This window comes from Tinamus guttatus, unplaced genomic scaffold, assembly GCF_059628265.1.
Source record: "Tinamus guttatus ecotype Peru unplaced genomic scaffold, ASM5962826v1 Tinamus_guttatus_pri_ptg000240l, whole genome shotgun sequence".
Lineage (NCBI taxonomy): Eukaryota > Metazoa > Chordata > Aves > Tinamiformes > Tinamidae > Tinamus > Tinamus guttatus.
In genome coordinates this window covers 12,297,918-12,320,801 of record NW_028288774.1, presented here as the reverse complement: position 1 = coordinate 12,320,801, position 22,884 = coordinate 12,297,918, and the positions used below count along the sequence as shown (strand labels likewise).

General features: G+C 36.0%; 2 protein-coding genes across 2 annotated transcripts in view; both read left to right on the top strand.

Moving 5' to 3' along the window:
* The window catches only part of KIF18A (kinesin family member 18A), a 40,007-nt gene extending 21,192 nt beyond the window's left edge, over positions 1-18,815 (top strand). Inside the window, exons 11-16 of the mRNA XM_010226639.2 lie at positions 620-741; positions 1,275-1,510; positions 13,248-13,725; positions 14,328-14,432; positions 17,685-17,794; positions 18,640-18,815. Of these exons, the coding sequence (XP_010224941.2) occupies positions 620-741; positions 1,275-1,510; positions 13,248-13,725; positions 14,328-14,432; positions 17,685-17,794; positions 18,640-18,788 (1,200 nt within the window). The 3' untranslated portion in view covers positions 18,789-18,815. The remainder of the gene's footprint in view (positions 1-619; positions 742-1,274; positions 1,511-13,247; positions 13,726-14,327; positions 14,433-17,684; positions 17,795-18,639) is intronic.
* Positions 18,816-19,646: 831 nt separating this feature from the next.
* Positions 19,647-22,884, top strand: part of LIN7C (lin-7 cell polarity scaffold C) — a 127,235-nt gene continuing 123,997 nt past the window's right edge. The window contains exon 1 of the mRNA XM_088525879.1: positions 19,647-19,660. The gene's annotated coding sequence lies outside the window, so the exon portion shown is untranslated. The remainder of the gene's footprint in view (positions 19,661-22,884) is intronic.

The window sequence follows — 22,884 nt, the reverse complement described above, 5'->3', positions numbered from 1 at the left end:
AGTGGATGCAGAAAGAAAACCGAGAGGAAGAGGGAAAGTTGTTCCTCCTGACTTTGAGATTAAGCCAGAAATGAGATAGGTTCAAACCATATGGTGTAATGCGTTTCCCGACATGTCTTACATAGCAGAATGTATATTTTAATGGGGTGGCTAAATTTTTTTGATAGCTTAGTGCTGAGCTCTAGGACATTTCAACAAAGATCTCAGCATTTCAGGAAAATGAATGTAATGAAGACTTTTCCTGACAATGTCACGGAAATCCAGGTAGGGAGCAAGTACATAGGAAAGAACGAAAGCATATTTGGGACATACATGCATAAACACATAGTTGTGGTTATTGGGTTCTCAATGCTAATTGCAGCACATTCATCTCTTTTTTTTTTTTTTTTTTTTTTTTTTTTTTTTTTTTTTTTTTTTTCAAAAACTGCAAAGCAATGTTCAAGTATATAAATAACAATCAGGCAATTGATTTTTTTTTTTAATACCATAAAATCATATTATAATATATATGAATTGTATCTTAGCTTTTCCATATAGATCTTAATAATATGCTTATTTATAGTTTAAATTTCTCACCTTCAGTTTGATGTTCAGAAATTTCTGTTACTAATTTCTCAAGGAACTCTCTAAAGATCTCCAGTGTTGTCATTTAAAACTGGAAGTTAAAGACCTGAAAACCCAGATCAAGCACATGGTGTCTCTGGTATCCCTTCAAGAGCAGCATCATAAGCATACAGAAAAGTAAGTACATTCTCATAGCAGGGCTAAGATGACTTTGATATTTGTAACTCCAAAAGTTGTATCTGTAGAACTTAGGCTTAGTGGAAACAGAAGCAGGACTTTTCTCAGAATTCTCTCTGGGTTAAGATTATTATTTTCTTAGCAAAAAGATAGGGAAAATAATTATCAACTCCTGACCTCCACCCATCATTGTTTAATAGAACCAAAGAACTATTGTAAAGCTTCTCACTTCTTTTTCACTTTTTTGTAGTTTTTGAGTTGCTCAAGGTGACTTGTTTTCTGGTTCTGTGCTGAACAATGGACTGTATTTCTCTTTGTGGGGTTGGGGGGACTGAGGCACTTGGGCACTGTAAGAACAAAACATAATTGAAAGTCATTAATGTTTCTTCTTAGTGTTATAGTATTTTCCAAAAATTAACTCTGCAGCAGAGCTACTGAAACTAAACAAAAAAAGACCTGTTTCTCACAGTTGCAGTTCTAGTAAGCCTCAAATTAGTTATGACATAGTATTTCTCTTGCTTTTTGTTTTCTAGAGTATTAAATACATTGCTTCCAATTCTTCGCAAGCAACACGTAACATTGAAAGAAGCTGGGTTGACAAATACCTTAATTGAGACTGAATTTGCAGAGGTTGAGCAGCTGATTCAAAGACAAAAATCAGTAGTTTGGGCTGACCAAACGGGAGATGAGGAACAAGATCAAAACCATCCAGAAACATCAGTTATCTTTTCATTTCCACAGCTGATGAACAATTCAAACACTCCATGCTGTAAGTACAGAACTCATTTGTTTTCTGTGGAAGATATTTCTAATCGTCCCCCAAATAATCTGGTGAATATGCACTTGGGCAAATATTAAAGCTGAAAGCAAAAGTGAGTATAAAGTTAACCTTCTGCAAGTTATATACTGTTTTGCATTGAATGTGGAAAATAGCTTGAATTTTTTCTGTGTTTATACATGCTTTATGCATAGACAATGCCCTTCTCTTCTTGTAAAGAATGAGGCATGTAATGGGGCAGATGACATGGTATCCCCATATATGAATGTTGCTAGATTCTCTGGGTGTTATTAGAAGCAGTAGTTCCATTTGAAGCTTTCATATGAGACAGAAACAAGTATCGGTGTCAGTAAGTACTATGATACTCTTGTGATGTTGAAAAATTAAACAAAAGTTTTCACATCACTTGAAGTAACATCACTTGAAGTAACAACCTTGAGGGGAATGAGCTTTGCTGTTTATTATAGGTGCACATGGAATCAATGTAATAAAATATTTTATAAGTTTACTTTTCTAAGATATCAAAGGATTCAGCATTTTTATCGTGGAACTGACTATGCTGCTGCATCCTGGGTGCAAGGGGGTGAAGAATCCCTAGAGTAAGCTTTCTCTGAGGGATGAGAAGCCAGATCTGAAGGGACAGTTCTCACCAGCTCTGGGCCAATGTGTCTGCTGCCTAGTCAGAATAAAGATACGCACACGCAGGAGCTTCCCAATAACAGCAAATAATCCATAGCAATGGTGGCTATCCACGGAAAGGCAGATTAATAACCCTTCACCTGAAGGAACTGACATTAGAAGCTTGTAGGCATGAAAAATTAGTGAATTCTGGAGCACTGTGCACTTAGTTACCTTCTTTCTTTAGCTAGTATTCTACGTGGCTAGCACTGGGATTGGGAGTTACCCAGGAAAAACCTGTTCTTTCCATGCTCCTGTTAGATGCAAATGTGTGTTGATGGGATTGCAGAGATGCTGCCCAGTGTCTGGCTGTCTGCAGTGTAAAGGTTACACTGTGCTGGGGGTAGCTCCGGCTGGAATTTTTAGCACTCGGATGCAAAGGAATGGAAGGAACGTGTTTGTACTACCTGCTCTGCCCATCGCAGTCAGTGGAGGGAGAGATCCAGCCAAGCTGAAAGCAGTTGCTACCTTGCCCTGTTGTCATTCTTGCCTAGAGTGAGGGCAGTTGTAAATTTGAATTCTTACTGCTTGCTAATAAGCTTCCAGTTCTCTTTCATAATTTATATACTTCTGTTCCACCTTCCTTCAAATTCTCTCTTACAAGAGGTCAGAGCTGTTCTTCAGAAAAGAATGCTTAAATTACTGTTATTAAAATTGTACAGGAACTTTTAGGGCATAAATATTCCATTTCCTTCAAACTATTAGACTTAATTTGCAGGGTTGCATTTGAAGTTTTGTGTAGAAGTTTTCCAGTTATGTTGTTTTAAATGATTTTGAACTGCATGTTCACCTAGGTAAACAGATGCCCTTTTTTCAGTTAAAAGGCAATTGATTTTTCAGCCATAAGTGGTGTCCTTGCCTGAAATGGTCTATGGCAATCTTTTGCAATGGTGTGCATGTTTTTAGTTTTTTTTTTTTTTTTTTTTTTTTTTTTTTTTTTTTTTTTTTTTTGGCCTTTTGGAGTGGGAAGTAGAAGACATTTGTTTGATTTCTTCTCTCCCGATAGATACAGCAGAAAACATGGTAGAAACAACAGTCCTCCTAACAGTCTCTGCTCAGAGAAGAGGTATTCTTAAACAGTGTTTTTACAGTATCATTTTCATCTTAAGGTGTTCTTAAATAAATACTATGGGTGTTGAGCCACTCATTTCCATACATATTAGAAAGTGGATGTAGAAAAAAATAATCCATCTACCAGCTTTAAAATAATAGTGTAAAAATTGTTGTGTAGAACACAAGCACAAAAGAATAGCTCTTCCGCAGTTGTTTGTTAGGAATTGATTCTAAAAGATTGAGCTATTAAGTACTTCTCCTATGGGAATACGTTTCTCTTGCACAGGGTATAAATATCAAAACTTCTTAGAGATAAACATAAACTAGGAAAGTTACATTAGCGTGGGAAGATGTGAAGTAGTACAAGAACAACATTCTAATCAGAAATAGCAAGGATGTAGTAATTTCTCTTTTCCTTTAAAGAGGCAATAAATTATTTAAGAACACAATTCTTTCTCCTTAAAGTCATCTCAAAAGTATGCTTGGCAAATGTTAGCAAAAGCTGACCTAAGAACTTGGTGAACAAATAAAAAGGAAGATTTATACAGATACACTCACACCTTTGGTGCACAGATATTTTGTTGTTTATAACTTGTTCAAGATGTTTGAAAGGAAATACTGCTTTGCATTCACATCAAACAACCCACCTGTTACAAAATGATGATTATTCCTTACTTAAAAATCTGTTTTTCACATAAACATAATTGCACATATTTCAACTTATCAACACGAAAGAGCAATACAGTCCGTATCTTAGCTCTTGATTATTTTCCATCTCAAGTTGAGAACAGTCTTCATATTGTTTTAATTTCCCATTTCATATAAACATTTGTTTAATTGTGGTAATAGCAGAAGAGTTTGCTTTTGAAATAATTTGGGGGAGAAATATAGATAAGTTAATTTATGGCAAAAAGATTTTCATTCATAAAAACCAAGAGTTACAGACAAGCTTGTAGTACATGAGATAATATCCATAACCCATGCTAGATCAGCTGTTAGCAAACGTAATGTCTTGCACAATCTTGAAAAAAGTACTTGGGGAGAGAAAATTGATCAAAATGAAATATGCTAGTCATGTAGAAAATAATAGTGGCTGTATGATAAGATTTATAAGGAAAATATGCCGGTGAAGGCATACAGTGTTAATGATTGCATTTCCTTTGTTTAAGTTAAAAATATTAAACAAAATATATAATAGCCATGTATTATCCATATATGGAAACTTCAAATTAGTTACTCTAATAATCTACAAGTAATTATTTAGTCACGACATGTTTAAGATGACAGGAATACAGAAAAACATCTATACTTAAAGGGAAGTGCTGAATTCCCCAGCTCATAAAGCGTAAGGCACTAATTATTGCAGAAAATGTTTTTCATGATATGATAAAATTCTGCTGGCAGCCCTGTTAAGTCAAATTTCCCAATTTCTCTCTATTTGAAATGTAAATTAATTGTTACTGAGTGGCTTAACTTAAAGAAAATTGGAATGCTCTAAGTAGCATAAGTAGCTTGCCTTTGTATGTAACTGTGCTGAGTATAGACACTCTCCCCAGAAATCTGATGCAGCTGAATCATTTCTGTGTATCAGGAAAAGCCACAACAGGGCTTCACCTTTTCATTGCTTTCTTAGGGAATTAAGTACATTCTGCTAGTTGATCCTAAAAGAGGCCAAATTAGTTGATCTAAAAAAAGAAACAAAGTCAGTGATGGTAGGGGTGATTTTTATTCCTCACTTTACTGAAAGCAAATAGCTTATGAAATGAAATTTTGAATGATATTCCAAGTGCATATACCCTATTGGGTGAAGGTTAATAAGTTTGTGTTCCCGATATTAGCTTTTTATAAGATATTAATTTCTACCAGGAATTTCAAAACGCTAAGGACTTCAGGTGATTTCTTTGCTCCCTAAGAAGACATTTTTTCTGTGGAAAAGCTTTCCTATATATAAGGTGGTACATCATCTAACTGGAAGAAGAAAGAATCAAGATCCTGTCTGGCCATTCATCCGACGTATTTGTTCCTATGTTCAAATTATCAAGGCAGTCAATTCTTGTGCTAAAAACTCCCTGTTTCTCGGAGAAAGCTAATTAAAGCTTATTGACTTTGACAAAACATGTGTATCTTTGCAGTACTGATTTTAACATGTATTGTTAAAGTGTGCAAAGTCATGCACAACCCAACCGTTTATATCAAGTGAAAAGGAACTATGAAAACAGGGTAAGTTTATTTAAAAAGAAAAAAAAATCAGGCACCCCTTTTTGGGGTGTTTGCTTAATGGAGAGCTGTACAGTGCTCACAGAGCACGAGCTGTTGGGTAGATGGAGAGCTATGACTGGTATTTGCAGGTATTTCTGTGAATGGGGAAGTTCTTGGCACTGTTTCAGGCATCCCATTTCCGGCAGCCTTACTGTACATTAGTAATGAGGGAGCAGAATTGATTTACAGGAAAAAAATGGCATCCATTACCTCTCCTAGTGGCAAACATCCGAAACTAACGTCAATTTATTACCTTGCATTGGCAGAAACAATTGGAATGTAGTTGCATGTAGTAAACGAATTGATTAAAAGCAAGAAAAGAGTATTTCTTGCCTATAGCAAAGACTTGTCATATGTTGAAGATCCTTTGTGACTTTATTCTCATGCTGTGTAAAACAGTTCTTACGGCCACCGGGACTCACAAGAAAGCAGCCTGGCTTTTAGTCTTTCTCATTGCAGCTGTTGTTTGTATGCCTGTCGTTAAATTGACCATCACAGTGATGCCTTTGGGTCACATGAATATTAAATAATTGAAATTCATTCACCAAACCTCATTTGTGATTTGGAATTCCATGACTCAGTTGTTAGAAGAATCAAAATGTGTGATTAGTATAGTAATTGAATCAATCATTGGTAGCTCAGAAATGTTTTTTGGAAGTGAATATATTAATATTTGATTTCACTTTAGCAGAACAAGCTGGCAGACTTAATTTAGCACAGTTTCCAGAAATAATCCCGTTATGCATGTATTAACATGAGTTCTAGAAGAAAGTCTTGGCCATTATTTTGTCCCAAACATCAATTAGAGCTCACCCAATTCATCACAGCTCACTTGTCAGGAGCCCTGCTCACTTGTGCTGTGACTCATATTTTCTAAATAGCATGTCCTGCTTTTCACATTAACTTGCAATGCTGGAGCCAATAGTAGTGTTTCTCTCTTGATAAATCTATTCTTCCAAGGACTCTTTTGCAACAGACAATATGATAAACTAATGGCCAGAACCTGCTCATAGTGTTTGGCAAGGGGTAGTTAGCAGATGGGAGGATGATTTTTATTTTTGACTTTAAGTGACACTTTTGTGTGTTTTCTTGAAGAGAAATCTGGAAAGAGAAGTAGTATCTTATCAGCCTGAAATTAAAGATTAGTAGATACGTAAGTGGTCTGATCCCCTAAACCCATTTAGAATAACGCTTATTGTTTTAAAGGGTAAGAACTGTAGGCGAGAAGGGTAGCTAAAGAGAGTTTTCTGCATTTTTCTATTTAACTCATCCTTTTACCTAGTGATTCACTCTATTTGAAATAAAAATAAACTTAATATTCCTGAAGCATTATCATCATCCGATGGAGAATATTGAGCTGGCCACAAAATATGAAGCAAATAAAAACCTTTAGCTGTTTCTTTTGTGGCTCAGTATAAAAGGCGTTTGAGGGCTTTTTTTGGAGGTGATGTTTGTCTTTAAGCTTTGTCATTGCTTTTCTACTTAATGGCTAGCACTGGAGATCTGTCTAGAAACCAAGTAGATGAGTTCTGAAGAAAATCTGAAGAGCCATACTTGGTCCATATTATGTCTTCAATATCTTATATTTAGAAGTTGCCAGTAACACACTCCTAAGACTCTGATAATAGGGCCAGACTAGATGCAGCTGAGCAGCAATTTCCAGTTCAGGAAGTCTCACTGGGACAATGACATGGAGTAATTGCAAGTAAGCTTCTTATGAATCTATTCTAAGAGATATATGTCAATATATTAACATAGATTTTTATATATATGTTATAAAAATATAATACATACGTATTTTTGTATATATATAATTTATATCTACAAAAAAAAACCCAGGGGAATGCATAGAGTTCAACAGTAAAAATGTACTGTGCAAAATAATTCTTTATGTATTAGAATTGCTTTTTAAATAGGGGAGCTGTATGTTATTGCAGGATGCAGAATAATTCCTTATAACTTGTATATATTATATATTCCCTCTTCTGCATTTTTAAGTTCTGGTTCTCCAAAACTATACAATATATCCTGACTTCCTAGTATCAATGTTTACTCACAGATGCATTTGAGTGGGGAAAAAGATGTCCTAAAAATGTGTGAAAGCTTGTTGTATATATTTATATCCTACCTACAGGTACTCAACGATATGGTTAATATAACAATATGAGTACTCAACAAAATGGTAATATTGAGTATACTGGGAGAAATCCTTGCCTGAAATTGTCATGTGAATCTTTTGATAGAGAAACACAAAATTTCAGGTCGACTCCATCCCAACTTTGACATTGTCTTGGCTCTCCCTAAAGAGATTTTAAAGGAAAAGTATAAAAACATAATGTGTACATATGCTTTTGGATGCTTGTGCGGGGTTCTGCTAATCAGATTTCAGAGGTCATATAGCTTTTATGAACATGAATCCCACAGGAAATAATGCAGTTCAGTATCATTCTGGGAGAAAATATTAATGTTCCCAAGGGCAGAGCTAAGGAGTCAAGGCCACTATTTGGTTACTTAAATCCATCTGTGTTTTTTCTGGCACTTGCAAGCAGTAACTGGACAAACTGCTGCATATGGGCTTCCTCCAGGCTATCAAACTCAACCACACTTAAATGTTCCAACTTTCCACATTTCTCAACAGACTAAAAAGCAACACTTCTCTGGCTGTCTTAGTGACAGCGTTAACTGTGGAGGTTTTCTGTAAACTTTAGACGGTTTTGACTTTCTAGTTTAATTTCTTGGAGATATTCCGTGGTGAATGAAATGCAGAAGTATTCTTCATTTAGATGTCTAAATAAATGATATATAATTTGTAGATTGATATTATATATGTATCAATGTATAAATTTGGACAACTGTACACACTTTCTTCCCATTTTCCTAGTGAGTCTGTAGCAAACTTGGGCTTAAAAGGACAGCTCTGCTTAGTTCTGCTGAGCTGTTCCACTTCCTCTATGCTTAGATTTTTGCCTCCATCAAGACTTCACCTCTATTTTTGGCAGACGTGACTTTCTATGAAATCACATTTCTGAGGTCGTCTTTTCTGTGCTGGTTTAACACTGAGTTTATATTTGCCACTGACAACATTTAAGTCCTTTACACTAGAATTTTTTTTTCTATTTCTTCCCCAAGTAGGATTTAAGGAACTAGTTTGTTTAAGTTTTAGCTCTTATGTTGCAATAGAAGCCAGGTGGTGACAGATACAACCCAGTTTCCAAAATTATTTACTAAAATCTTTAATGTCTGCTTAGATAAAGTTATGCTATCATTAAAAAATAGAACATGCAGTGGTTGTGTAGATGTTTCAGTTCTAGAGGCTGTTCACAGTACAAATTTCTTTGAAAAATGTTGTGTGTGTGAATATACACACACACACATATATACATAGAATGCATCTAAACACCACTTTTAAAAATATGGGTCATCCTTGGAATATCTGAAAAGACTACTCACAAAAGATATTGGTTATTCTGAAGAATATACCACACTTGATGTTGTGACCATCTGAACTCATCTGAAATCCATAAGATTGGTTTTTGTAGCACCTGACCTTATTTTATTTCAACTTTTCAGCTGCAGATTTTAAAGCACTCACCCCTTAAAATTGGCTTTGTTCTATAGCTGGGCTTCAGTATCTTATTGTCTTATTAAAATGGAAATGATAGAGGAATGCATTCTTGTTCTGTGGATTTTAATAGGCTTTTCTTGCAATGTTTGGCAAGACTGTATTTGTCCAACAGCAAACCTTAAGGTGGTTGTTGAGGAGTGGTTCCTCTTCTACCTCTCTTCCTGATGGAAGAGTAGCAACATCTTTAGACAAAATGCCAAGAAACCTGGTGATGTCTCAGGCCAGGATCACAGTGAAAATCAGGAAAAGAAGTGCAGGATGTGCATTACTGCAAGACTACTGGACACAACTTGTCGAATCTATAGGCATATTAGGAAGTCGAGTGGATCAGCAGAGAGACACAGTTGGTAATTGATACCAACAATATATATACACTGAGGGATCTTTTGTCGATTTACTACAAACTTGCTTTAATGTGGTCTCTCAAGTGAAATATCCATTTGAGGCTAGCCTGCATTAGGAAGATGTTTAGTTTAATTCAAAAGAAATCCCCTTCTTGCATGCTGAGACCCTGCCCCTCCCTGAACGAAGTAGGATATGCTGGTATCAGAGGGATGTCAACAGCCTAGTGCTTTAACAATGTTTTAAATCTAGAGGAAGCAGGATAAGTTTGCCCTTAAGATATAAAGAAAGGCTGTTGCAGTAATCAATGTTCAAGTGCATGGATTCAAAGCCTGTGGGAATGAAGAAGAGAAGTATATTGTGGGGTTTGTGAGATGTGGGGGGGAAAACCCACCCTGCAATTTAGACACATCAAGTGCATGTCCGTGAGGAAGAATGAAGTTGATGACCTACTGATCGGTTCAAGTAAAAAAGGGTTATATGTGATGTTGGTGGTAATAGTTTTATCTAGGATGTTGGGAGCAACTTAATGATTCCACAAAAAGCTTTGGGAAGGGACACTCCATGAATATTTTATGTTTTCCACACTGTGACTGACAAGAAAAGCTAGTGTTGTATTAACTTGTTCTTGCTATGAATTTTATTCCAATGATAAGTAGATTTAAAAAATAGGGCTAGGGTTTTACTAATGGCTTGTATTTGCCCTATATAGAATCATTGCAATTGTCTTTTAATGTACTTGTATTACAGTATGAAATACTGCTTATTATGATGAAATTCAACAAATTATTAATGCTGGCAATGCTTTCGTGTTCTCTACCTATCTAGTTCATGGTTTAAATGCTTGCATTTACGGTTAATTTAAAAATGCTTCCAGTACTTGATCCTGGAGAAGCCTCTAAAACTTGGCACTCGCACCAAAAGGTTTCTCTATCGCAGACTTCCTTCCTAGTAACTTTAGGACATTAGCAAAACCTCAGTGCCTTACAGTAAGCAAACTTTCTGAAACTGGAACCTCCCTCTCGTAATGAATCAACAGAAAAATAAAATTATAACTGTTATTTTTCCCGAAACACATGCTTTCAGTTGCATATAAGCAGGAGGAAAACCTAATGAATTAATATTTTAAAATGAGTTCTGAAATCTTTAATGGATATTTAATTCAAAGGCTAGACTGGAATAATTTGATAAAGCTTTATGCATTTAAAGAATATAGACTGTCCAAAAAGCTTTACATGAAAATGCTAGTCTTTATTGTGATTATTAGAAAATAATAATTTTTGAGAGAAAGCAAGACCAGGTTCTTACATTAAAAGCACTCTACTCAAGTAAAATCAAGACTTAAAGACTCAGCACATTAATGTAGCATAGCATTGTTGGTAATGAAAAACATGGAAAATAGTTCATATACACATTTCTCTTCTTGTTACCACCAAATCTTGTTAAGACTTGGAGGAAAAATAGGCCTTCATTAAAGGAAGTGGTTTAGAGACTATGCAGGCTTTGTCATGGCCACGATAACCTTCTGCAGCCTTGGAATGAAGTATGTTCTGCTTTAACACTCCCCCCTTGCTCTTTCCATCCTACCGAATATGAAGAATACTGTCAATTAGCTTAATGTTCAAGTTAGTGTCACAGCAAGTTGCTGCTCTTCAGCTGGGGAATGTTGAACATGAATTAGATTAAGACGAGGTAGGTAAGCAGATGTACACATGCATGTTTGTGTACACACATGCATGAGTTACTTTGGTCAAACAGACCTGTGGCCTATGTTTTCTTTTTTTTTTTTTTCTGTCTTCAAAACTGAAAACAAAACAGTAGAAATGCTTTTTTTCACATGGGTATTTTCTCCCGTTAGCTGTAGCTTAGCCTACCTAAAGTGTATGCACAGTTGCATCCTTGCTCTTGTTGGGTAAGGCAGAGTTCCCTATTTCTTGAGCTGTAGTAGCTTAAGCATTGTTCTTTTGTGAAACTCAGCTCTTGAATTTGGGGTAAATGTTTGTTTTACTTAATGGCTTCATTATTTAAGTTGTGGTAATGCAGAGTAGACTTGAGTCTATTAGCACCTGTATTAGCACCTAATTTACTTACTGTGTCCTCTTTGCTACTGCTGTTCCTCTCCAAGCACTTCCGAGTCTCACGGTAGTCTTTAAATTGTTTCCTCTTTCCTTCCAGCATTGCAACTAGCCCATCTCTTTGAATTGGGCATCATTCACGGTAGCTGAGCATGAGGGGGTCTCATCTGCCAGATGCAGGTCCAAAGCAAGTGCTGGCTGACTAACAGCAGGGCTTTAAAGAAAAATAAAAACTACGTAATGAGGTTCCAAGATTATCCTTTGAAGGCTTATCTTTGTGGGGTCCATGTCTGGGCCTTTTCCCTAACACCTCTGATTTCTGATGCTGGTTGGAAGTGAGCCTAAACTCCTATATGTAACATATGTCACGCACAAGCTTTGCTTACTTAAAAAATTGAACTTTAAATGAGGGGTCAAAGATACTATAGTACTTTTAATCATTTTTTCTTCCTTTAAAGAATATTCATGGAAGTGCTAAAGTGCTAGGGGTGTTAAATGCATGATAGAAAACTAAAGATAAGCATTTCAGTTTGAATTAAAGCTAACTTTCTCACGATGGCAAATGTAAAATGGAATTTTACATTAAATAAAATTTGTGAATACTTAAAGCTGTTGTTATTTCCTAAGTACCTTACTACAATTTAAAAAGGCCACATCTTCATACGGTTTATTGGCTAATAGGATTAGAATAGACAAAACACATGGGATATATGATGCAGCTTCAGCTGCAAGCTAAAGCGGGAGCAATCCAGTGTAATTTTAAGGATACCAGTCTTTTATTTAATCTTGGAAATTTGTTGTCAAGTTCAACTTAGAAGCACTTCTCTTTTTGCCTAGTCTTGAATTGTAAACTAAGAGCTGGTTGATTTTCCATTTTAAAACTACTAGTCATTAACCCCAGTTAACTAGCGCAGCTATCTGAACAGTGGTTTGTGCATTGGAATGATGCTCCCTCATTAATTCTGAATTGTTTTTCTATTGTGGCAGTTGCTTATATTACTGCATATTTCAGAATAAAAATACTGGAACACTTCAAGAAAACCAGTATTAGTGGGGATGAATGGGAATGACCATCTGCTGATGCTTTGCTTGCTTTACCATTTTTAATTTTGTTCATCCAGTGTATTTACAATTAAAGAGAAAATAATTGTCAAGACCCAGGTCCCTTCCCTACTTTTTTTTCTGAATGGTACTTTCTCATTTGCTGTGTCCAGAGCGTTGTCCTCTTTGTGACACATTCTTCTTCCTTTTATAACAATCCTTGTTCTACTGCAGGGTGCGTATTAGAAAAGATGGTTGTGTTCAGAAAATACTTGTAGGGGATAATACCATCTTAATTTAAGTGTTATCAAAAAATGATACTGTTAGCTTTCTTGTTCTTCCATTCCTTGTTATTGTGCCATGTATCTTACCTATAATCCCTTGTAATATTTTCTATCTGGCCTTATCCACGTGAGTTTATGAATATTTACAATCCTTCCAGCAACATAAAACAAACGCTGACACCTGGACAGTGTTACAATAACAATAAATCCTGTGCACAAATTTATGTGTAAATAAAATCAGTGGTATTTCTGGTAACTTTTACCAATACCTTCTGACAAAAAACATATTTTGGTAGGGAAGAAGAGAGGAGAAAGCAATATCTATGAAATCAGTGGAGGTGAAGGTACTAACTATGTCTGACTGTGCACAGGTACACCTTTGGGTACATCATCAGAAGAAACTAAACCAAGTACAAAACTCATAGTAGAATATGCAGTCCAACCGCAGAAGAGAACTAGGCGAAAGCTCATGGATTCTCCAGCTCCGAGTCCTGCTGCTTCCAAGCACTCCAGCTTCCGTCATCTGGAGGATTCTCTCAGCAAGGAGGTTCGCCCCATTGTGTATACACCAGAATGCTGCAGACAGCCCCTGCAAAGCTGCTGTACACAGACTGTGGTCAAGCAAGACTTACAGACTGCAAGCCTTGAGGAGGCAGATGAGTGTAATGTAGATAAGCCACCAAAGAAGGATAGTCTTATGGACTCTACGTATAACCTTCTCCCAGAGTGTGGTGAAGCTGATGTGAACTCTACAGTAATTCTCTATCAAGACCCAAGCAGAACAACTGAGGATTTTATTGACTCATCTCCCAAAGAGTCGCAGCCATGTAGCACTAGCATTCTGCAAAGGTATGCCCTTCCAAGTTTATATGGCCAAGGAATGCTACTTATTTTTCCCTATTTTTATTTCCCAAGCATTTCAATACTGTTAAATTTCAAATAAGTACTTTTTTGTGCTTGTAGTCCACGTTCATTTGTAAGCCTAACCTTTTGGAAATCGAACTCTCAATTTTCATCAAATTCATATTCCATTCTGGCACTATTGGAAGTCAATGGTTCTTGACTAGTAAAAGAGTAAATCAAAGCTTTTCCTTTTCTACAAGTTATATGCTGAAAAAGTATGCTGTGTATCTTATTTATGGGGCCTCAAACTAGTTGCTGCTTTTCCTGTAAGTGTTAGTTTTCCTCTCTACAAAAGGGGTACCTTAACCTTCTTGAGAAAATAATTCTGAGGTGCTATTTTGGAAATGGTCATTTGGATTTGAATTCCTGATATTCATTGCATGAAGTATTTACACTTTATTTTTTTAAAAAAAGCTATATAAAAAAGCTGAGATAAGTAATGTTATTAAAAAATATTTCTAGTATTGCTCTTCAGCTATAGTGAAAAGCAATTTTATTTGACTTCTATTCAGAATAGATTTTTAAGTAATGTGTTATTATAATTTCAGACTTGGTCTCTCTACCTTGAAAAACAAAAATTCTTCTTTGGTGCATGAAAAGCCCTCATATATGGCAATGACTTCTGCTGCTGAGAGAAAAAGAAAGATATTAAGGTAAAGTGAAACTAATGTCTCTAATTCTATAAAAATCAATTTGTATTCTTTTCTTATGTTCTCACTTCAGTTCCCACTTTAATTCTACTATTATATGCTAAATCTGAACAGCTTCTGACACAAGTCTTCTGGACTTATGAGCATAAGAGATGTCAAATATGTTCCACAACTGTCATCTTTTTTGGGGGGGGCTTGGGGGTAAAACTTGAAGTGAAGCACTTTTGCTGTGTTTTGTTTGTTCAGGAGCTTCTGTTTTAATAGAACAAATACAAACTAATTTTGCATCTTCCATAAATGCTATGTACTTGGAATAGAAAGATGACACATAGTTCTGAAAAGAAAAATTCCATTATCAATTACAAAATCTAATTTGCTTGAAAATGTTGTGCTTTTGCTGGAAAACACCGGAGACTACCAAAGTGGAAAGCAGACAAAATATTTGACACCACTTCTTTTGTGGGTGGTGCCTTTGTTTTTCTGATAATTTGTTGCCAGTCTTGGTTGTTATGACTTCATTCTTGTGGTCTGCTCCGGGAAGAATTCCCATTTGGTCACTTCTGTTTTTAGGCCCTGAAAGAGTTTTGTTATCAGGAGCAGCAGAGAAGCTGAAAATGAAGAGATACTCAAGCAGGGAATTTATACTTGAGGGGGAGGGGGATTATTATTGTTTTTCAAGGTAAGCTATTAAATGGCTATTGAGAAAGCAACCATTTTGTTTTAAATTGAGAGCAAAAAATGATACAATCTTTTAAATTTGTTATCAAGTTACTTATTACTAAACAGTAAATGGAGCTGCCATCTTATAGATCTTTTTCTAAAGAATCTTTCAAGATTGAGCAGGTTCTATAGATAAGTCAGGACATCTGTTCCTCACAACATCCTCCTGGGCAAGCTCCGGAAGTGTGGGATAGATGAGTGCACAGTGAGATGGATTAGGAACTGGCTGGATGGCAGGGCCCAGAGAGTGGTGATCAGCGGTGCAGAGTCTAGTTGGAGGCCTGTAGCTAGCGGGGTCCCCCAGGGGTCAGTCCTTGGTCCAGTCCTGTTCAATTTATTCATCAAGGACCTGGATGAAGGCACAGAGTGCTCCCTCAGCAAGTTTGCTGATGACACGAAACTGGGAGGAGTAGTTGATACCCCAGAGGGCTGCGCTGCCATCCAGAGGGACCTGGACAGACTGGACAACTGGGCGGTGAAAAACCTCATGCAATTCAACAAGGCCAAGTGCAAGGTCCTGCACCTGGGGAGGAATAACCCCAGACACCAGTACAGGCTGGGGACCGACCTTCTGGAGAGCAGCAATGTGGAGAAAGACCTGGGTGTCATGATGGATGACAAGTTGACCATGAGGCAGCAGTGTGCCCTCGTGGCCAAGAAGGCCAATGGGATCCTGGGGTGCGTTAAGAAGAGCGTCTCCAGCAGGTCGAGGGAGGAGATCCTGCCCCTCTACTCAGCCCTGGTGAGGCCACATCTGGAGTATTGTGTCCAGTTCTGGGCTCCACAGTACAAGAGGGATGTGGAGCTGCTGGAGCGAGTCCAGCGCAGGGCCACAAGGATGATCAGGGGCCTGGAACATCTGCCCTACGAGGAGAGGCTGAGGGAGCTGGGCCTGTTCAGCCTGGAGAAGAGAAGGCTGAGAGGGGATCTAATCAGTGTCTATAAGTACCTCAAGGGAGGGAGTAAGGAGGGTGGTGCTGGTCTCTTTTCAGTGGTGGCCACTAATAGAACTGGAGGAAACGGCCACAAACTGAAGCATCAAAAGTTCTACAGGAACTTAAGGAAAAAAAATTTTAACAGTGAGGGTGACGGAGCACTGGAACAGGCTGCCCAGAGAGGTTGTGGAGTCTCCTTCTCTTGAGATCTTCCAAACCCGCTTGGACGCAGTCCTGTGCCACGTGCTCTAGGTGACCCTGCGTGTGCAGGGGGTTGGACTGGATGATCTCTAGAGGTCCCTTCCAACCTTAACCATTCTATGACATGAGAGTAGCTTCAAGTACCCTGTTAGTATCTTTGAGATAGACAGGAAATCTCCAAGATCATAGATTATCTGATGCAGTTTCATGTTCTGGTTATTAATATTCTAAACTTTTTGCTCTAGGATGAGAATAGTGATGCTTCTTTGAAAAATTTGGAAAATATATTAATTAGATCATGAATTTATAAAAACAGATCACCAAACTTCTGAAATTGAGCTACCTATAAAAATAACTGTCTATAAACTGTCTATAAAAATAACCTTAGTTATTTTTCCTGCACCTTAAATATAGTTGGAAACACTCCTATTGCTAGGACCACAGATAATAGACTAGCCAGCCATAACATGGGAGCTCTTTGTACTAGAGTATTATATATACATATATATATATACATTCTTACTGGCATAAGTTCTCTTCCATGAAGCACAGATGAATAGATGTTAGCATTGGCACAAAGCAGGTGCTAATATTTACTGCTTGTTGTATATTTTCAGTTATATATAATATTATCATTAAGAGAACTAGTTTAAGATGGAGGACTATAGAGTGTGAATAACAAAAAAATATTAGCGAAATGGGGAAAGTGTAGAAAATTGGGTGTGAGTAGAATTTATCTGTTTACAAGGCTGTCTTAGAGTGGAACTCTGTGAGGCAAGTATGAAAGTGTGAGATGATAGGCAAATTAATAATTTTCCATGTACACCTTAAATCCATCATATAAAAGGCTACAAAACATAGAAGTCTTGCCTTACTGAAACTGAAACTATTACAGCTCACTTACAGCTTAGCTGAAAAGTATTGTTATGCTGTGAAGTTACCCTTGCCCACTGTGTTTGGAGAGCACAGAAGAATTATTGTAGCCATTAAAAAAAAGTGATTGGATTGATAAATACAGCTTGGTTATTCTGAGGATTTCAAACCCATGTTATATATGCGATAATTTCTTAGTATAATTTGCTTGTGATTACCAAAAGCTGGCTTTTGTAAGTGTGCCAATAATTTGTGGCATATTGGTCCCTACTTAAACATTAAGTGACAACATTAGTTCTTAATTTCACTATTAATTTGTTCTTGTAAATGTTTGAAAGGATACAGAGAAGGGGAATAGTATCCTTGCATATATTTATACAGAAAGAAATGAGCTTATGCTCTGCATTCTGATACCAACTATAGATGCCGAATATCATTTGATGTATTTCTATATTGCAAGGCTTAAGCTTCTGTAGAATAGCATAATCACTCTATTGAAAGCATTCTTTTTGCTGCTTTTCTCCAGTTCTACATCAAACACTGAATTAAGTAATTTGCAAGATCCTGTTTCTGCAAAACGTTTTCGACAAGACATCTTGTTAAGCCATAGAGCTTTGAGGGTACCCAAAATAGCAGGTGAGTGTCAAAACTAGTGAATGACACTGTGTATAGGAGGTCTGTGATTAAGGTTGAACAATTGAACAGTTTTTGTCAGTTTAATGGTATGTGTAGCTGTGATCAGTACATTGTCATAGGTTTCCATAGTTCATTCATTTAAAAAAAAAAACCAAAAAAAAACACTAGTTACTGAGTTGTGATTAAATCTGATCTGAATGTTTCAAGCCTGTCAAAACTTCATCCTAAGAGTGAAAGATTTACTTCTAAAAATTGTTTGTACTTTTTGGGGAGTTGGAAATGTGTTATAAATTTTATCTTTGGTTTTCAATTTTGTTTAACAAAATCAGTTGCCATATCCATATTATTAAGAAACTCCTAATAAAGCACCAAATTCTGAAATAGAAAATAGGTTTTTGCTTTTCAAATTTCAGGTTTGAATTATAGAATGCTTCCTGTCTTCAAAAAGTCTATGTTACAAGAGAAAAATGAAATATGGCCAAATTACTAATGGGATACCTATTTGCAAATTGAATAGAAAAACTTCAAATGATGTAATTTCAGTTTTACTGTATTATGTGCCAAAAAAATAAAATGTTTACAGATTTATACACTTTTATGTAGGCCACTCCATTCTACAATCTTGCATGTCAGTTGAGAGTCACATCAATAGACCTGCCAGGAAACTAACACATGAGATTACTGAGCTGAGAATGTTTGCATCTTTTCATATCAAAATCTAACTTTCATTAGAGTCAAGAAAGATCTAGAAAAATCCTCAGACTTTCTCTGAAAAGAAGATCCGGGTGTACCATATCCTGCTTATATTTACTGAATCAATGTCTCAATTGTTTTTTCTTGATTAGGAACTAAAACAGGAAAACAGAAGCAAGAACAGAATGTGCCAGGCAACCTCGTTCGAAGCTTTTCAGAAGGCAATGTAGCAATGCGTGTTAAATCAAGGACTTCAAAAAACCTTTTACTTCATGTTTGTAGGAAGAAAAATAGGATTTAGTTCTTAGTTCATCCATATTTCAAGCAGGACTGACAGTAAGTGGGAACAGGGTGACTTTGCTTTTCACCCTCCCCCTCTTTTTGAAGTATTTGTTGTTGAAAATGCCTATCAACTTCTGTCTTCTTCGGTAATGCACTGGTCCAGAAGGACTCTTCATGGAGATATGAGGTTTTCATTAAATTCTAAAACATTCTTTTTGTCTCCTATTAGAGTTTAAATATCGTCAGTATAGTAACAATTGTGTAAGAAATTTCCTTTGGACTTGGTAGTAGAGAAGCACACAGTGCATCATTCTCCGTATTCTTCATGAGCTTTCTCCCTGTGTATATAAAACAACAGATCAAAACCTTGCTTTTTCTGAAGTGTTCAGGGAAGGAATGGTGCTACAACTTTGTTTTGCTTTTGTTTTAGAAATTGTTCTAACGTGCTTATCTGTGTTCCATCTTAATTTTATAACAATTTTATGGTAGAAAAGTTCAAAACGTTTTTTACCAGTCAAATAGTTTTCACTGAAATTTTGTAAAGTTCAGGTTTTTCTTCTGGAAATCCAACATGTTTAATGTATTTAAAATTCATTAATATTGAGTACTAGGATGCCAGTTAATTCTTAGATATCAGTGTTAATGTGGACAAGAAGCTTAAATACATACTACATCTAGAACTTTAGCATTTGCGTATTTACTCTGATAATTTAACTTAGTTGTAAATATTCTTTCTTTGTATTTTGTGGGGATTTTTCAGTAATTCAGCTGTAAATAGAATAATCATGTTAATTACTTTGAATAAATTTTTAGCAGTTGTAAATAATAATATAGTATGAATTAAACTTCTAGAAAAAACTACTCTTTTTTTTTTTTTTTTTTTTTTTTACTGTCAAAATTAATCCTGTCATTTCTCTCAAGCATTATCACAGCACCTCATGGTTCATATTGTATCTCTTTGATAAATGGCTAATACTCCAAGATGGTCATTGCTATATAGTAATATTGTAGCCCTGACAGCCTCTCTGCTTTTAGGAACATGATTATAGTGTATTTGGTCTATACAAATGAACACACGTGAAACAAAATACATGCATGAAATTCCCTAATCCAAGGAATACTAGAGAAGACTGTGTGTCTCCATTCCAGTGGAGACTACCATCTGTCTGGAGCAAACAACAACACGATGGATGCTGAAGAATATTCTGGCTTCCAGCAATAGTAATGGGCTCAGGAGAGTTCCCACAAGATTTCCTAGATGTTCCTAGAATTTTATCACATGCGTCCTATGACAGCAGATGCCTGGACACAACAGTCTAAGAGCTTTTACAAATTTCATCCAAAAATATGTTTTCAACTATCTCCAAATATATTACAATTTTGTAAGTATGCTTAAACTTTGTTCTTATAGTCTTTTCTTTGATACTTAGACAAGGAAACATAAGTCTTCTAACTTATCGCATCTCCTTCTAGTAGTTATACATTAACATATTTGTTCCTGATATTCCTGACTTTGAGGGGCATTTTCAGAGGACTTCTGAGGCAGGAAATAGTTACTACCTGTATGAATCCTTTTTTAATTTTTTTTCCCCTCCCTCTTAAGACAGTGTCTCATGCAACTGAGGGAGAAGCAGTTTTGCAGAGGCTGCTGTTACAGAACTTGATAGAGGAAGGAGTGATTTCTTGAGAAATAGATACTGTTGTGGAAATATGTTGATGAGAAAATGGAATCCTCTGTGCTTTCTAAAGGGAGTAGAGCTCATGAAGGCATTGTGGTGTACAAGGGGTCAAGCAGAGGGTATGATGTAGTTCAGGAATATATCAACTGTGGAAAAGAATTACAAACGATGTCCAAAATAGCAAAGAATTGCAGGAAAATGGAATTCTGGGCTTGATAGCACCCAGGCCAGATGATGTCAGAAACTGAAGTAGAATGAAGGAGGAAAAAATGATTTGAAGTTTGCGCTATCATGAAAAGCAATAAGATTTTTGGTTTGAATTATAGTTTCTTATGATTTTGACACCAGGTATAATTAACGCTATAGAGAGCAATATGTTTTTAATCTGTGGGGTTTCTTAAGAATTCTTGGTGTTTGATGTAAAATGTGCATGAGGAGTTTATTTTAGTCATAGTGCTTCACAACTGCAAGAATACATGCTGAGCTTTGCTTATAAATATAGTTAGAATCCTCCTGTGGTGTCTAAGGCTCAAAATACATATAAATATTCCCAGCAATTCTGAAAGCTTTTTTTGACATTTGTGCATGTAATGTTTTGATCCTAAATCCAGACAGAACTGTAAGCATTTTTTCTCTTAATGTATTTTGCTTACCTGTCAGAGGAACTCATTTGATTGACTCGGGATATTTCCAGGCACTAAAAAAATATCCTACGAAAATAAGCACGGAGAGATGACTTCAATCCCTGCTATCTGTTTTCCACCTGTGTTAGTTACTAGCTGTTGATCACAAGGTAGATATTTTATTGAGGTTTATAATAAGCATAGACAAAGCTATTCCTATTATATCAGATTTCTATTTTTATTTCAAATTTCAGATGGCAGTTGATTAATATTCTGCCTTTTTTTTTTTTTAAGTGTGGATTTGTAATGTTGTATACCATGAAGGGGTCTTTCAGATGCTGTAAGCAGAAGGTGCTTCAGAGCCTATTCTACATGTTACTGGTAGGGAATTTTTTAGTGCTTAACAAGTTCTTTTTTGTTATAGTGCCAATTTATTTTTAGGCAGAAAGGAAACACTCTTTGGGAAGTGGAGGAGGTATGATATAACCAATTTCATTTTCTTGCGCATCTGCATTGCCTGTTACCTCTAGTGGCCTAACTTTGCAAACTAAATTAAGTAATAGCTTTTTTAGATGACATTTATGTGAATTATACTTTTAATTGCTTTCCCTCTGCTGTAGCAAGCAGTGTTAAATCATGCCAGATGGGGTGAAACATTATATTGCACAACATAACATGACTCAGGCTGAATCAAGAATTCAAATGATTTGGGTCAATTTAATCGTGTGTGTGTGTGTGTGTGTGTTAACTTAAAAATATATTTAGTTGAAGATAGTGTTGTGCTCCTTAGATATTTTAGTCTGTGTTGGATACCTAATACTTCACAGGTAACGAGAGATTCATCTTGCTTACTGTGAGATAGATGGTGACTTTTATGTTTGACCATCTACATGGCAATAGAAATACTGGTCTTAGCTCATCTCACTTTCTCCTTTAATGCAAGTACCTAGTTTATTTAAAACAAAAACCTCAGTCTGAGTCAAAATTTTAGATTAATACTTTATATCTCTGCCTATTTAGTAGAATGTTCAAAATCTGTGTATCATGCACGAAAGTATTATTTACTGTTTTTAAAAGTTCATATTAGATGATTAAGTAGTATAAAGCTACCCGAGAATTTTTTGATAGAAAAGTTCAGTAGACTTTCTTTAGAATATTTAAGTATACTTTGCAAAACATGAGGGTATTAAAAGAGTAAGTATGCATGCCACTGCCATCATATCCCTTCTGTGCGTAGTTTAAATGTGAACAATCTTGTCTCCAAAATGCTCATTTTCGTGTTTGTCTTAAACACTAACATAAACATAGCTCAAGAGGAATATCAAGAATCTGTGTAAAATATTTTGTATTAGAATTGTTATTCGTCGTTCCACGATGCATATATTGCATTTTCAAAGCTGAGGTACTCATTGAGGTTTTTACTTAAACCTTCAGGGTAAAGTTTGTTTAACTTTTTTTCTTTAGCAGTTTGTTTCTAGTTAGTTGCATGGTAATAATTTCAGGCTTTTCCTAACTATCCATTACTATTACAATACTTTTTTTAATGAAAGGGAGAGGAAACATGCACGTTCTTGGACTATCTTGAATTATGCAGCTTTTGCCCAAGTGACAAACTTATATCAAGCCTTAGGATGATAGGATTTTTTGCTAGGGGCCAAAAACTGTTTTATGCCTCCTTCTATATTAGGACAGTACTAGTACGTTGTCTTATATACAGGACATTATATATCTATATGGAAAGTGACATCCATGCTGGGAAACCTGCCTAACTGAGTTTTTGAATGTAGGCATATTTATTCAAGACTGAGTTCTG